Source organism: Melospiza melodia, chromosome 8 (genome assembly GCF_035770615.1).
Source record: "Melospiza melodia melodia isolate bMelMel2 chromosome 8, bMelMel2.pri, whole genome shotgun sequence".
Lineage (NCBI taxonomy): Eukaryota > Metazoa > Chordata > Aves > Passeriformes > Passerellidae > Melospiza > Melospiza melodia.
Window position 1 is genome coordinate 35,697,163 of NC_086201.1, and position 15,037 is coordinate 35,712,199.

Below are 15,037 nucleotides of genomic sequence, written 5' to 3' on the forward strand. Positions count from 1 at the left end.
CTCATTTCTGTACTTCCCAAGGTGTCCCCTGCACAATCAGGTCACACTTCACAAAGAACCCCCTGAAACACTAGAGAATTGGAAATTAAATCCATTTATATAATTGTCCTGGTTTGGCAGCATTGGGATGAATATTTCATCTCAGTGCATCCCATGCCTGCTTTCACTGAGGCAAAAGCAAAGTGAAGAGTGTGACAATAAATAAGTCAATAAATCACATAACTGCTTTATTGACCTTTTTGAAAGCACATATAATATTTTGAAGGAAACAATTCAATGTATGATGTTAATTATCTGCATTTCCCTTATTTGCCAGGGCACACTTTCCCTCTTTTCCCCCAGCCTTCACCAGCTAGCAAATCCAGCCAGAGCCACCACTTACTGCATCTCAGATGGAATTCTGTCAAGCTTAGCACATTAAAGACAGCACCAGAAGTGTGTTGCTTCTATATATAAACTGCCTGTCTGGTGCACAGTATGTCTGAATTACACAGCCTGCCTGACGCCAAATCCAAGCTCTCCTGGATGAGGGGGAAAAAAAAAAAAAATAAAATCCCCCTTTGGAGTTATTTTCAAAGCACCCCATAATTCTCAAGGAGGAGGAGCGCACAGTCTTGGAAAAAAAAGCCATCACACCTATCACTTACACTTCATTACGGAGTTTCTTTAAGTTTCTTTTGTAAAGAACATCATTCAAGGCAGCAGAAACAACGATTTGCAGGAGTGACAAAGCTGTACCACTGCATCTCACTTCTCCCCCAGGCCTCTGTTTTCTTCCCCTCTGCCTCCCCATCCTTTTTTTTAAATACTAAAAATACCTCCAAGAAACCATCATGCATTTACTCACAGGAGAGAGTGTGTTTTAACCCACACAAGAATAAAAACACTTAAGGTTTTCAGCAATAACACAACACAGGTATAACTCAATTACCCTTGACCAAATTTATAAAACTCTGCACACAGCAATAAAAACACCTGAGGTCTTCAGCAGTAACTTATACACAGGGACACAATAACACAGGCATAACAAATGATCAAATTTTATATAAATATAAAACTCTGCAGGCCTTCCCAAGGTGACACTGAGACTTTTGGCTGCCAGGCAGGATTTCCTGCCATGCCCATGGTGTCAGCTCGTGGAACTTCCTGGAGTCTAATGCAATAAACACAAGTGAAATTAATTTTTCTGATGACTGCTGAAGGATTTTTAACCTGTCCAGCTCCCAGAACTCCTGTCCTCTGCTCCAGCACGTGTCTCCCCAGTATTTGGGCAGCACTCCTCCACCTCAGGTGCACTTCTTTTAAAGTCTGTGACCAGACTACACAATCAAATCAGGTTACACAGACCCCACACTATCATTTGCTATCAGCACTACTTAAACTGTTAAGGAGTCAAAATAATTTTTTATTTTATCTCCGCTAAGCTCTTCTTGTAACAGTTTTGATCCTCAATCCCACAGCTCATTGACAACAGGAGAAAAATCAGTGTGCTGGAACACTCTCATGGTAAGGCAGACGTCCAGAGCCTTCTTCCAAACTTTAATTTAAAAATGTCCAAACAAGAGATAATGCTGCAGAAGCCACTCAGAAATGTGGACACTCAATACTGTTTGAGCATCCTTTAAAAAAATAAGTCCAAGACAACTTTTCAGCAGTGAGAAAAGGTTTCATATCTGCACTCAGTGGCATTTTGCTTTCCCCACCATGTATCTGAAAATAGATATTCTCCTTTTTCCTCATTTAAGAGCCTTTTGCCCTGGAAAGGATTGACCTAAAATTCAAGATAGTTAAAAAACAAATTACTGTTTAGAGTTAAGTACTTTAATAAGTGGGAGTTCAAAGCAGAAACATTCAAGTATAGAACAAAGGGTTTCATCTCCTTTTGCACATCACTTCCATTTCAAAAAGTGTTAGATACCTACAACTATATACATCCAAGTTTGTCCTCATGCCTTACAGGTATATTCCTAATTTCTCTCACAAAAAGGCAAGGAGGCAAACCTCTTGAAATAATTAATATTAATAAACCCTTAAAGGCACATCCCTGCCTGACCTCAAGCAAAGGAAAGACAAAACAAACTTTCACATGCAAACATTAAGATGCAAAAGAGGAGATGACCTTTAGTGCACCCTTCCATGAGTGGAATGTTCTCATCCACAAGCAGATTTAATTAAATTTAGCTCTTTAGACTGATTAGAGTTAATAAAGCAATTTGTTAATAGACCATTTTATTATGTTTACAATGTGCTGCTGTGCTGGATATTGTGCAATGGTTACAAGCTGCAAGGCACTGGTTTTTCACCCTCTCCAACTGCACTGATTTATATGAAATCTAAAAGAAGGGCCCAGAGTCATCATAAACACTGGAGAAGATCAGAAGCGCAGTATTTCAAATATATTTCATGAGGGATCCTACAAGAGATGTCACCAGGGGTGACTGTTTTTATTTTATGTATAAAAGAAATATGTTTCAAATTTGCCATATGAGAGAAACTCCCGTAAAACAAAAATCATCATATATAAGGGAATTATTGTAAAAAATGTGATTTTTCATGCCCCCTCACTGCTATACATTTTTGTTAAGCTCTGGACCACTTCTGTGAGTAAGAAGTGTTTGGAGAGATCCAGGTGGGAAAGAATTACATGGAATTCTTCAGACTGTACCACCTTCCTGCAGAGGGCCTGGGCTTCTGGTGAATTTAGATATTCTGCCACAGGAAACAGCCCACAGCTCTCCCTCAGGCTAACTCATACCCTCAAGGGAAAGGCAGAACACTTCAAACTCGGGCTGAAATTCTCCATTTGTAACACCCACCGAGGGAACGCCACAACCTGCTCCAGCAAATCTGACAGAAGGGAAAGTGCCTAAATCCAGAGAAACCGCCTTAAAAAAAAAGCTGGGCTTTTCTTGTTGGTACAGCTGGATGCTGCAGAGGATGGACAACAGCTTCCACTGCACCATGCTGGACTGGATTTTCTGTCCTTCAAGCACAAATGCCAAACTTCAAACATTTAGCAGCGGCGCTGAAACCACGGCGCTGCAGGAGAGGAGCCAAGCCCTGCACTCGGTTTGCAGAAAAAGCACACAGAGGATTATTTCACAGGGAACAAAATTAAAAAAAAAAAATTCACACTTTTGCGGTAATTTTAAGAGAACTGTCAAAAAAAAAAATTAAAAAAAAAATTAAAAACCACACTGTTCTCTGTAATCAGCTCAGAATTTTTTTGAGATGGCCTTACCTGGCTGGTGGACAGGAGTTACCCTCTCATGCTGCTATCATTCCACAGTCCTCTCCCTCCTGGGAAGAGGAATTCCCCGAGAGAGAGCCAGGACATGGTAGGAGAACTTGCCCAGAGTTCAGCAATGGCACTGAACCACCCCTCAAGTGGGATTAGGGCTAAAAAAACAGCATTGTTTGAGAAACGATTGGACAGCTTTTGTGTGGGGGTGGCAGGGGATTACTGCCTCCCAACTGGGGCTGAGCACTAATGGATTACCTGGAGAATCTCTGCCCTGACCCTCCCACCAACAAATTAATTCAGTTTGAAATGTGCTACTGGGATACACACACCTGGTCCAGGGGGCACAGCAAGAGGGACCTCCACAGCTGTTTTTACTGGAATTTTACTGGGATTCTGGAAATCCCAGCACGAGGTAGCTCACCCCTGGGCAGCTCCTTCCCTTGCCTGCTGCTCCATTTTTGCCTAGCAGCCTTTACCACCCCGCAGACAGAATTATAAATTGTATCCTCGGTCACACCAACTATTTAACACCCGAATTGTGCAGACCTGTAAGTTTGAAGCCAGCAGCAGCTGTTTTTGAAAAATGGCAAAGAAACAGCAAGTGGTGAGGGAATGGGGTAGGCCAGCAGCAAAAGCTGAGCCTTTGGAGAATCACATTCTATTAGAGGAAATTACAATGAAATCCCAATTCCCCTAAGGTTTTCTACCAGTTCCTGAGGTGCAGCAAGGAAATCTTAGGAAGGTTATTCCTAAGGGGTTTATAGCTGATTGCTGTAACTCACAGAGCAAAAAGACTTTTTTGGGTGCACTTTATTGAATTTATAGTGGGAAGACTGAAAGAGGAGCTTGGGCAGCCAGCAGCACAGGCAGCAGACCCCAGAGAAGCACCTCTGGATAATTCAGATCCCTAAAAAAGCTTGTTTCTGTTCTAGCAGGTTCAGTCTCCCCTGAAAAAATGAGGCTAGGTTTTTGTAACAGCCCTGCAAACCCACTAACTGTCACAGACATCTTTTATGAAAAATCCTTTCCTTAGGATTTTTCCTCCTGAGAAGCTTTGAGGCCTCAGGAACAAAATGTGAACATTGATTATCTGCTGCTGTGGAATGCAACAGGTGGATCTGGGATTGGCCCATGTTGGATGTTTCTAATTAATGGCCAATCACAGTCAGCTGGCTCGGACAGAGTCAGAGCCACAAACCTTTGTTATCATTCTTTGCTATTCTATTCTTAGCTAGCCTTCTGAGGAAATTCTTTCTTCTATTCTTTTAGTATAGTTTTAATGTAATATATATCATAAAATAATAAATCAAGCCTTCTGAAACATTGAGTCAGATCCTCGTCTCTTCCCTCATCCTAAGACCCCTGTGAACACCGTCACAAATGACCTTTATTTTCTAATGCTTAATTTATAGGTTGGTTAGACAGAAAGTTCTGGGTTACCTCTTGACTGAAAATTATTGCTCAGTTTGACAGGATGTGCTCATCCCATCAGTGATACAAAATCACTTCACCAACACATACAGAGAACCTTTCCTCACTTGCTCCAGTTCACCAAATAATGATTTTTTTTCCCTAGGGTAATTAAACAAGAACGCACAAATATTCCTAAAAACACAGTGTAACCTTCTATAAATAAAACAGTGACATTCTCTACATACACCAACATTATCTCTTGTATCCACAGCATTTCCCAGAGCCCCTGGATTCCTGCACAGTTCATGTAAAGGTTAGGTCACATCACTGCTCCAACGCACTCATTTCACATCGGGGCAGATTTCAATTTCATATGCAAGAGACAATGGAGCAGAGTGACCTTTGGGTATCACAAAACATGTCCCAAAAGCCCACTTTCATTTCCAACAGATGTTGGTTCAACATATTTGTCAGTGTAAATCCTCTTAGAGCCCGGCAGCACATGCAGCAAAGGAAGCAAACCAAGACCAACACACGCATTTTTTTCATGTGGGAGAAGGGACATTTTAAGGAAAACAGCTTATGGGAAATGCACAGCTGCACAGCAAAGAAATAGGGGTTGTAGACCATCAGAAAATTAACTTGTTCCCTAAGAGCTGTATCTACTATTATCCTGGCAAGTCTGTTGAAAGAACTTCAAGTTTGCCATCAGAGAGAAACAAAACATAAATACAGATTAAAAAACAAACAAACAAACAAACAAAAAAAAACCCAAAGAAGTAGGCTGTTTCCTCTGTTTGTAGTCAGCAGAAGCAAATACAATTTCATGGGTTTGTGTGAAGACTGCAGCACTTTGGCACTGATAAAACCAGACATCTCTCAGCTATCTGACTCTGAAGCAACGTGTGTTTTAAAAGGGAAAAAATGTGAAGCTACAAGAGCCCGATAGGAGAGCAGAGCCCAGGGATTTTTCTGCATATGAGGCACACCAAGAGCCTTTCCTTGCTCCCCTGTCATCCCAGCAAGTTAGCTGATAAATGCTCCATAATTAGAAGACCCAAGTGGGGATGCCTGAAATCCATCTGACCTGAGGGAATGAGTTTAAAAACCTGACCCAGCTTTTAGCATGCCAGATCCTCCTGTATTCCATTCCTGCCTACTGGAAAGGGCTGGCAGAGGCACACACGAGAGACAGACTCAACTAAACATGGTATTCAGTGGGATTAGAGAAAGGTTATTTTGGGACGTAGGAAGTACTCAAAAGAGGAGGGCAAAGGGAAAAAAAGGGAATATTAAATTTAAATCAGATGCTGGCGAAGGGAAAGGTCACAAGATACGCACAAGCAGAAACCAGGAGGGAAGAAATATTACTCCTTCACATTCCCTGTCTGAGCAGAGCATCTGCTGGACTGGGGAATGGTTTGCAGAGGATCATCAATGGGGCAGAGGCATCACCACTGCACTGCAGGCAATACTAACACACAAGGCACTGCCCAAACAGCAAACACACAAATAAACTCCTTTTGTGGAACTCTCTTCCAGTAAACCCGGCCGCTCTGGGAGAGATAAATCAATCTGACACTAATTACATCCAAAAACTGCAAGTAATGACATCATGCAGGAAAAGCCCAGCTCTATTTCTGAGGAAGCCAGTTGGAGATACCATCTTGCTATTTCTTTGACAGAGGTTTGGATGCAAATTGAATATTCCAGTCTCGTTCACATAAACCTTCCAAAGGAAAGGAAACTGCAGCTCTGAGACCCAACCACTGCCTTTGCATTTCTTCCCATGCCAAAGATAACAAGCACTCTCATACCTGATTACCAGCTATTCAAAACAGGAACATGGCCACAGTGGTGCACCTGCAAGCCTCAGATTTCTGGTACAGCAACACATAACACAAAAAAAATAATTTAAATATTGTCTCCAAGAGCTCACAAAGTGTTGGAGAACCAGAGGGCACACAGTGTTTTTGCAAGCCTAATGTGAGGGTTAAGCTGTATAGCAGAAGATCTCCACTCTTGCAGAGAAAAGCAATGTGCAGGAAGGAGGAAGGAGAGGTGATAAACCAGCCAGGAGTAGAAGCAATAAGAAATGGAGAAGCTTCTTCATTCCTCACCACATCTGAGATGGGAACACAGCTCGGATTTGGCACTTTCAGATCACTTTCCTTGTCTCCAGCTCAACTGCGAGAGGCTGCAGGAGTGTTTAGGTGGACAAAACCCACAGCCCATGCCAACGTGGATAAACCCACAGCCCATGCCAAGGTGAACAAACCCACAGCCCATGCCAAGGTGGATAAAACCCACAGCCCATGCCAAGGTGAACAAACCCACAGCCCATGCCAAGGTGGATAAAACCCACAGCCCATGCCAAGGGGGATAAACTCACAGCCCATGCCAAGGGGGATAAACCCACAGCCCATGCCAAGGTGAACAAACCCACAGCCCATGCCAAGGTGGATAAAACCCACAGCCCATGCCAAGGTGGATAAAACCCACAGCCCATGCCAAGGTGGCTCACAGAAGGGCAAGGCAGATGGCACTGAGCAAATCCCCCTCTCCTCCCATCACACCCAGGCTATTTCCTACTGAAAGCACTCCCCAAAGCAATCAACTTCCCACTTCTAGGTCAGACATTTTTAATGAGCAATTAGCTCAGACACTCATTTTTTTTTGGCATCAAACAGGATCTCAAGTCCTTAAATTAACAAAAGTTATTTCAAGGTATTCAGTGAAACTTTCAAGTCAGAACTAGTCACTTGAAGTTTTAGACCAGAGCTGTGCCCTTTTTGTTCAAGGATATCCAAACCCCAAAACATTCATCCTTCCTTAACCCAGAAATAGATAGTTTTGTTAGAACTTGTACATTTTTATGTCTGAAATTAAAACCAACATCTTTCCAAATGATTTGAAGACAAACATTGCTCCTTTCAGAATTCCACACCCTGAAGCAGCACATAGTGAATCAGAATTTCACTGGAAGGAAAATATGAAACACTGAGGGGATGGAGGAACAGAGCACAGGACTGCAGGATGGATGCTCAAGTGCAAGTCAAATCCATCTTGGGAGGACACTGCCTTCATTTGGCCAGGGACCCACCCATTTCTGCCCAGTTTTTGGTTTAGGCACACATCCACACCCCAAAACAAGCAACGCTCAGTTTTGGAAACAGCAGCATTAGTCAGAGTTTGAGTTTGTTTGAGTTCTCTCCTCTCCCAACACTCACAATTCCCAGCTTGTTGGGCCAGAAGGCTCCAAGCCCTGCTCACTGGGAAATGCTTCCCAGCCTTGCCCTTCACACCTCATGCCACTTAGCTAAGTTTGTTTAAAGGCAGGAGGAGAAACCACCCAAATATGAATGGGAAATGCCTCTGGTGCTGAGGTCTAGGTGAGGACATTTCCAAACTCCCACTGGGCACAGCTCTGGCCCATTCCTGCCAGCATCCAAGTGGTATTTCTGTGTTTTCCCAGATTTCTGTACCCTCACTGCAGACCCTCGAATCCCTGAGTTTTTAACAGCATGAGCAGAACTTCCACATCTTCATAAAGAAAATTCAGCTACCTGAAGTCATTTGCACACTGCAAGGCTCTTCCTGCCTATCTAAAACCATCACATGCCTTCCAATGAAGCACTGCTTTATTTAGTATTTATTGTGCCACAGCAAGCTTTCATTTCAACAGGTGAATCTTCTGCAGCCAGGCCTTTCAGAGCTGCCTTACATTTCTTGCAACCTACGGCTTCTACACCAAGCCTGCCCATAAAGATACTTTTGAAATTTATTTTTGCCTGATGTAATGTTCTCATTTCAGTGCACAGGCCAGTTTATCTTCCCAGCATTAGCCAGGAAAGTCCTTCAGCCTACTTCTTGTTCCATAACTAAAACAGGGTGAAGGAAAGGAGAGTTAAAGGCTACAAATGTCTTCTGACAAGAAGCCCTGAAGCACTTCTCTCATTTTACTGTGTGATGAAGCACAAAAATCAACTATTTTCCTACTCCATGCAAAGCCAGCTGTGTCACTGGTGGATTCAGAGGTGCAAGAGCACAGTTATCAGGGAGCTTCCTCTGCTTCTGGTATTGAAGCGATCAAGCACCTCCCCTTCTCTGGGGTTTAATATAAACCCTCAAAGTCACCTTTCTGAAGGAAAATTTGATTTAGTGCAGCTCCCTCACGCCCTCCCCCCCACACCCCACATTCCAGTGGGCAGCTTCTCCCCAAAAAGTATTTCAGCACCAGCGAGACAACAGCTGATATTTCAGAGCTGCTATTTTAAGGATTGCCTACGAGTGCTCCAGCCTAGCTAGACACATTCACTGCTCTTGGCAACGTGCTGACTCGACAGGAGGGACAAATACCTCGCTCCACAAACCCAAAATACTACCTGGATTATGCTCCTTGCAAGCAAAGGAGGAAAAAAAAAAAAAAAAAATATATATATATATATCCCAGTGTTGAAAGCCTTGCAAGCACATTTGAGCTCCAACTTTATCCAGCAGCAGGCCTGGAAAAACATGCCTCTAGATGAGGTAATGATTAGTGTTGCATCCTGCAGCCAAGCCCAGCATCTGGGCTCACAGGGACAGAGGCTGGGCTTCCCAGGCTGCTAATCCTACCGGTAGTCCCTTGCTTGACTGAAACAGGAATCACAGTTCCTAAACAGCTGCTTCCTCAGACAGCAAGGGAACAGCTGAAGGGGACTCAGGCCAGGCATGGACACAAAAAAAAAAAAAAAAAAAAAAAAAAAAAAAAAAAAAGACAAGTAACTATTTCAAGTTGAGAGGCAGATTGTAAGACAGGCTCCAGTCACCCATTTAACCATCATGAGATGGGTCTTGAGATTTTTATCTCACTTCTTCAAAGTGCTCCTTCCCACATTTACCTTGGGGGAAGAGAGACTGCAAGTGATGCCAACACCTTTTTTTTTTTTTTGGATCTATGGATGCAAAGCATTAGGAAAAAAAAAGGAGAGTTTGATGAAGAGCATTTTTGCCACATAAAATCATCTCAGATCTGGAACAATTCCCCACGCCCTACTGGCAAGCCTCGCCCACAGAGCCCTCCTTCCTTCCTATATTTAGGTCAGCCAGGCTGAGTCAAGGCCTCCAAGAGCATCCCTTGCTTTCGTAACTCTCTGCTCTAGAACAGAAAAGCCAGACATGCTTTTCTCAGATCATCTGTTTGGATCAGCCATTAACACTCCTAATGCAATAAAAAAATCAGTCAAGTACTGGTGCTACATAAGCCAGGCTGTTTCTAAGGGATTCTTTAGGAACATCCACCCAGCTCACAAAAGCCTTCACACATCTGTAATGCCAAACACTGCTCCAGAAAGTTCCACCCCTACCCTACCCAGATCTTATAGGGAATATATCCTGAGGGAATATATCCTTAGGGAACACGCTGCTTTAAATGCTCTGCTTTGCGTAACAGTTCAATAAAATCTGTGTGGCTTGTGTGCTTGCTTTAGCTTCAACTTGTAGCCAATTGTTTCCATCTCTATTTATGGAAGTCACCCAAAGTGCTGTGTAAAAAAGAGTTTTCTCCCCCAAATTAACCCCTCAATTTAACAGATCCCACATTCAGCCATCACAGCATCTCTTCACTAGTCTCCAAACTCCAATTTAGCCGGTTGAAGTTACTCAGTGCCTTCTTACTGTAACCATTAAAACTGGCTGGCTGGTTTCATTTGCATTTTGAGCTTTTTCTAATTAGCAACACTTTCTGCTCCTTCATAGCAGTGTAACATCCCAATTTTTGAATCTCTAAGAATGCAGGTCAATGCCCAAACTGGTTACTTCAGTGAAATAATTAAATGCATGGTCCATAAATGGATCGTGCTGGTTTTTAACCAAGTAATAATTATGTATGTACAAAGATGTAGGTGACTTCTTGAAAGCGACATAAAGTGTACAAAGAGTGAAGGCACAACCCTTGCAACATTACTTTCTTTAACAATAAAAAATAAATTATGCTGCTTGAATTACAAATTAATTATTCCTAATTGCAAGCGAATTATTACCTAAGGAGCTCTGCTCTATAAAATGGTGGATGAAGAAGACTTCTAGCAGAGAGAGGACACACGGCAGGATCATTTTTCTGAGCAGTGTAACACACATCTGCCTGCAAAACTGCGGCAAAACAAGGTGTCAATTACATTCCTAATGCAAACAAGAAATTGACCTTGTCCTTCCTCATTCATGAAAATGAAAAACAGTAACCAGCATTATCTGCCTGCAAGAGAAATATCTCATTTACACAGCCCCTCGCTGGATTTGCAGCATGGAACAATTATTACCGCGGCTAGTGGAGTGGAAGTTAGCAAAAAAAAAAAAAAAATTCCTTGAAGAAACGATGTCTGGAGTAATCACATCAAAGGCATGTAATCCAGGCAGGAAGGCAGCTCCTGGAAGGTTCAGCTGTGCCTTCCCGAGGCACAGATGAGTGCAAAGCACACGGCGCCCGCTGGCTCTGCTGGCACGGACCTTGAGCAGTATCAAAGTGCTGGGTTCTGCAAACACTGCTGCCATGTGCTCACCCAGGGCACTGAAAGAGCCCAAAAATTTCCATTGGCCTAAAGGCTGGAATGATCTGCTGGTGTGGAGGCCGGCCTCAGAGCGGAGAAGCCGATCATCGATCGGCAGCGCTGCCGCCCGGGAGAAAACAAGCTCAGCAGCACAGGGCAGGTGTGTGAACAGCAAATAGGTGTGTCAACAGCAAACCCTGTGAGTGGCAGCCTGTGAGTCTGTCAGACACTCAGAACACAGTGCTTTATGTTAATTATATTTACATATTTGCCATCCACTTAATTACCGTGCCTGTCAAACCCTGCAGCAGGAGCTGGCGGCACAGCACTACCCTTTCCCGATGGAAGGGATCTGCACCTTCCACCTGTGAACAGCTCCAAACAAGGTGATGAACTACTTCAGAAAGCGCCTCAAGCACTAAAACTACTACTGATTAACAAGACTAATACTGCTCCTAAACCCTTGTCACTACAAGATGCTTCACTCTCACAATTTCCTTCCTCTTGCTCAGCTGCTTCCCCTCACGCTCGCTCTCGCGGCCCTCTTCACCACGCCAGGGTCTCTCCTGGGCTCTGCAAGACACAGAGCAAGGCACCCCAGCTGCAAACCCACACAAATTTAATATTCAAACGGCAAGAGTGTCACAAAGTCCTTGCAAGTCTTGCTGTCTTCTTATGGGAACACGTAGTAGAGTGAGAACGGCGGGTTTGCCAAAATAACCACAAAATAAAAGGTAGCTCTGTGAATCAGCCTGGTTTGGATGCTCTCTTGGGCTATCCCATATGGAATATACATATTTCCCATGGGGAAATGAGACTCTAAATGAGACTCTAGGATCTGCAAAAAACTTGCCATCACCTCTGGCTTCTGGATAACAAAGGACCAAATCCAAGAGAGGAGTGGAAATCTATGTGCAAAAGCCACATGTCTGTGTCCCAGCTTTGTTAAACACGTGTGAGGAAAGCTGGAAGAGTCAAAATATCAGGAACCCTCCCACCTTCTTAACATGGAGGCTCCCAACATCCTTGTTAAGAAGAGACAAAAGGTTTAGTTGACATATTCTGGATCATCCAGAAGGATTCATCTGGGATCCTTTGTGTGGAGAACAGGCAGTTAAACAACAAAACAATTAAAGAGCTCCGAGACGGGGTAATGCAAATAGATAAAATAATATGGGAAAATGCTGAACCTTGAACTTGGCAGTTCACAGTTTTAGCACTCAAGGGAAAAGATAAAAGACATGCTTGTGTTGGGCTTTTTGAGCAAATGGAGTTGTCCTTTAAACAAACCCCAGGAGAAGGAAGGGGGAAAAATTAACAAAACACAAACCACCACAATGTTTGAGTCCTCAAATCATTACACAATGCAGGGAAAAGCAGATCTAAGATAAAGAAAAGAGAAAGTGGGAGAAAAACGTGCAACTGAAAAGAGCAGCTGGGTTCCTTGTTAGAGACTGATGCCTTCCTTGATCAAATGACAGCACAGCCAGGACACATCTGTGGAATTCAAACCCTCATCCCAAAACAATTCTTAGGATATTATCATGACTCTAACAGACAGCACAATCACTCTAACTTGCTATCTCATGTCCAGGACATGAGACATTCTTGTCCTCCTACCTCAAACTCCATCCTTGGGAACCTACTCAGCACCCTGCCACAAAAATCTGCCTTCAGAGAACACACTATGTGAATCACTCACACAAAACTCTGCTGGATGCACTCCAAAGATGCTACAAACTACCAGAAAATGGTGCACAACAACTGGAAAGGCATTGGTGGCAATGAGGAGCACAATGCCACAGCTAACTCAACCTACCAGTGCCCCCAGAAATAAGCCATACATTAGCATTCACCTGATCCTGCTGCAGCTCTGAATCAGGAATGGAAACCAAGGGAGACCTAAAAGTCTTCCAGAAGAGCAATTTATCTGGTAACCCATCTTGGGGTCACACCACCACCAGGTGGGCTGACACACATAACCCACACTGTGGGAAGAGAATGCCCACCATCAGCAGCAGCACTGGAGCATTTTAGACACTGAATCACAGAATGGTTTGGGTTGGAAGGGACCTCAGATCAACCCCGAGCCATGGGCAGGCTCACCTTCCACCAGACCAGGTTCCTCAGAGCTCCATCCAGCCTGAGCTTGGACCCTCCATCCCTTCAAGGGATGGAGCAGACACAGCTTATTGGGGCCAGAGACTTCCCACCCTCACAGGGAAGAATTTCTCCCTAATATCCCATCGAACCCTGGTCTTTTTCAGTCTGAATCCATTCCCCCTGGTGCTGTCCCTATGCTCCTGTAAGCTGTCCCTTTCCATCCTTCTCGTAGGTTTCCTACTGGAGAAGAACCCCAGGGCTGCTTATCCCCCTTTCCCCCATTGGAGGACAGCAAGGATGGAGAACAGGCTTTGTCAGATTTAGCAAACATAAAAAACAAATTCACATTATCTTGGTTACCACTGCACCAATTTAAGAAGAAAAAGGAGGCAGGAAGCATCAGCAATCAGCTGGTTTGGAAGGTTAAAGTCACATCGAGCACAATGCAGCATCTGGTGGGCAGCAACACAAAAACCAGTTTCCAAGTGAGAGGGGTCACTTATGCCCACACCCAGCATCACCTTGCAGTATTCTGCTTTTCATTCTTCACCCCCATCCCTGGAAGTGTTCCAGGCCAGCTTGGATCGGGCTCAGAGCAACGCGGTCCAGTGGAAGGTGTTCCACATCAGGGCGCTTGGAAGGAGATGATCTTCGGGATCCCTTCCAACCCAAACCACGCTGCCATTCTATGATTTACACCTACCCATAACACACCCCAGCGGCCTATTTTCAGTGTTTCACACCAACCCCAGCGGCTCCCATCAGCACGGCCGATGGACATGCCCTGCGGCGGGGCTGGAGCGGGGCGGCTCCGGCACCGCACGCCCTTCCCTCACGGAGCCCGGGCTCGGTGAAGCTCAGGCGGGGGTGAAGCAGGGCTTCCACCCTGCCCTTGAGCCGCCGCGGTGCCGGTGGCCGGGGGCGCCTGCGCGGCGCTCGGGGGAGCCCGTGGGGGAAGGCGAGGGGAGGAGGATGGAGACGGGAGAAGGGGGGATGCCGCCTCCCGCCGCTCACCTCGCGGGCGATCTGGTTGAGCGCATCGTCCTCCGCCGTCAGGCGCTCCCGGTTCGGCAGCCGCTTGCGTCCGGCGCCCGGCGTCCCCATGGCGGGGCGGTCCCGACCGGCCCGGCCCGGTCCGGAGCGCAGCCGAAGCCGGAGCCGGAGCCGCTGCCGCCGGCCCCGAGCGACCCTCCCGCTCCCTCCGCCGCCTCCGCCGGCGCGGCCGTCACCGCCCCCCGCCCCGCGCATGCGCCGCCGCCCCCCGCCCTGCGGGGACGGGCCGCCTCACGCCCGCCCGAGCTGGGCTGGGGGTGCCCGCTCGCTGCCCTCGCACCGAGCCCGGGCTGTGTTTGGGGCTCGCCGCCCTCACACCGAAGCCGGGCTGTGTTTGGGGCTTCCTGCCCGCTGCCCTCGCACCGAACCCAGAGTGTGTTTGGGGGTCCCTACTCTCTGCCCTCGCACCGAACCCGGGTTGTGTTTGGAGCTCGCTGCTCTCCTACCGAAACCGGGCTGGGGGTGCCCGCTCGCTGCCCTCACACCGAGCCGGGGCTGTATTTGGGGCTCCCTGCCCTCACACCGAGCCCGGGCTGTGTTTGGGGCTCGCTGCCCTCACACCGAGCCCGGGCTGTGTTTGGGGCTCGCTGCCCTTTCACTGACACCGGGCTATGTTTGGGGCTCCCTGCTCTCGCACCGAAATCGGGCTGGGGGTGCCCGCTCGCTGCCCTCACACCGAACCCGGGCTGTGTCTGGG

The 15,037-nt window shown here is 45.9% G+C and overlaps 1 protein-coding gene across 10 annotated transcripts in view; it reads right to left on the reverse strand.

Moving 5' to 3' along the window:
- Positions 1–14,406, reverse strand: part of LRRFIP1 (LRR binding FLII interacting protein 1) — a 112,784-nt gene extending 98,378 nt beyond the window's left edge. For all 10 annotated transcript variants that reach the window (XM_063162685.1, XM_063162684.1, XM_063162681.1 and 7 more), the window contains exon 1: positions 14,302–14,406. In XM_063162685.1, the coding sequence (XP_063018755.1) occupies positions 14,302–14,391 (90 nt within the window). In that variant the 5' untranslated portion in view covers positions 14,392–14,406. The remainder of the gene's footprint in view (positions 1–14,301) is intronic.
- Between the last annotated feature and the right edge of the window lie 631 nt (positions 14,407–15,037).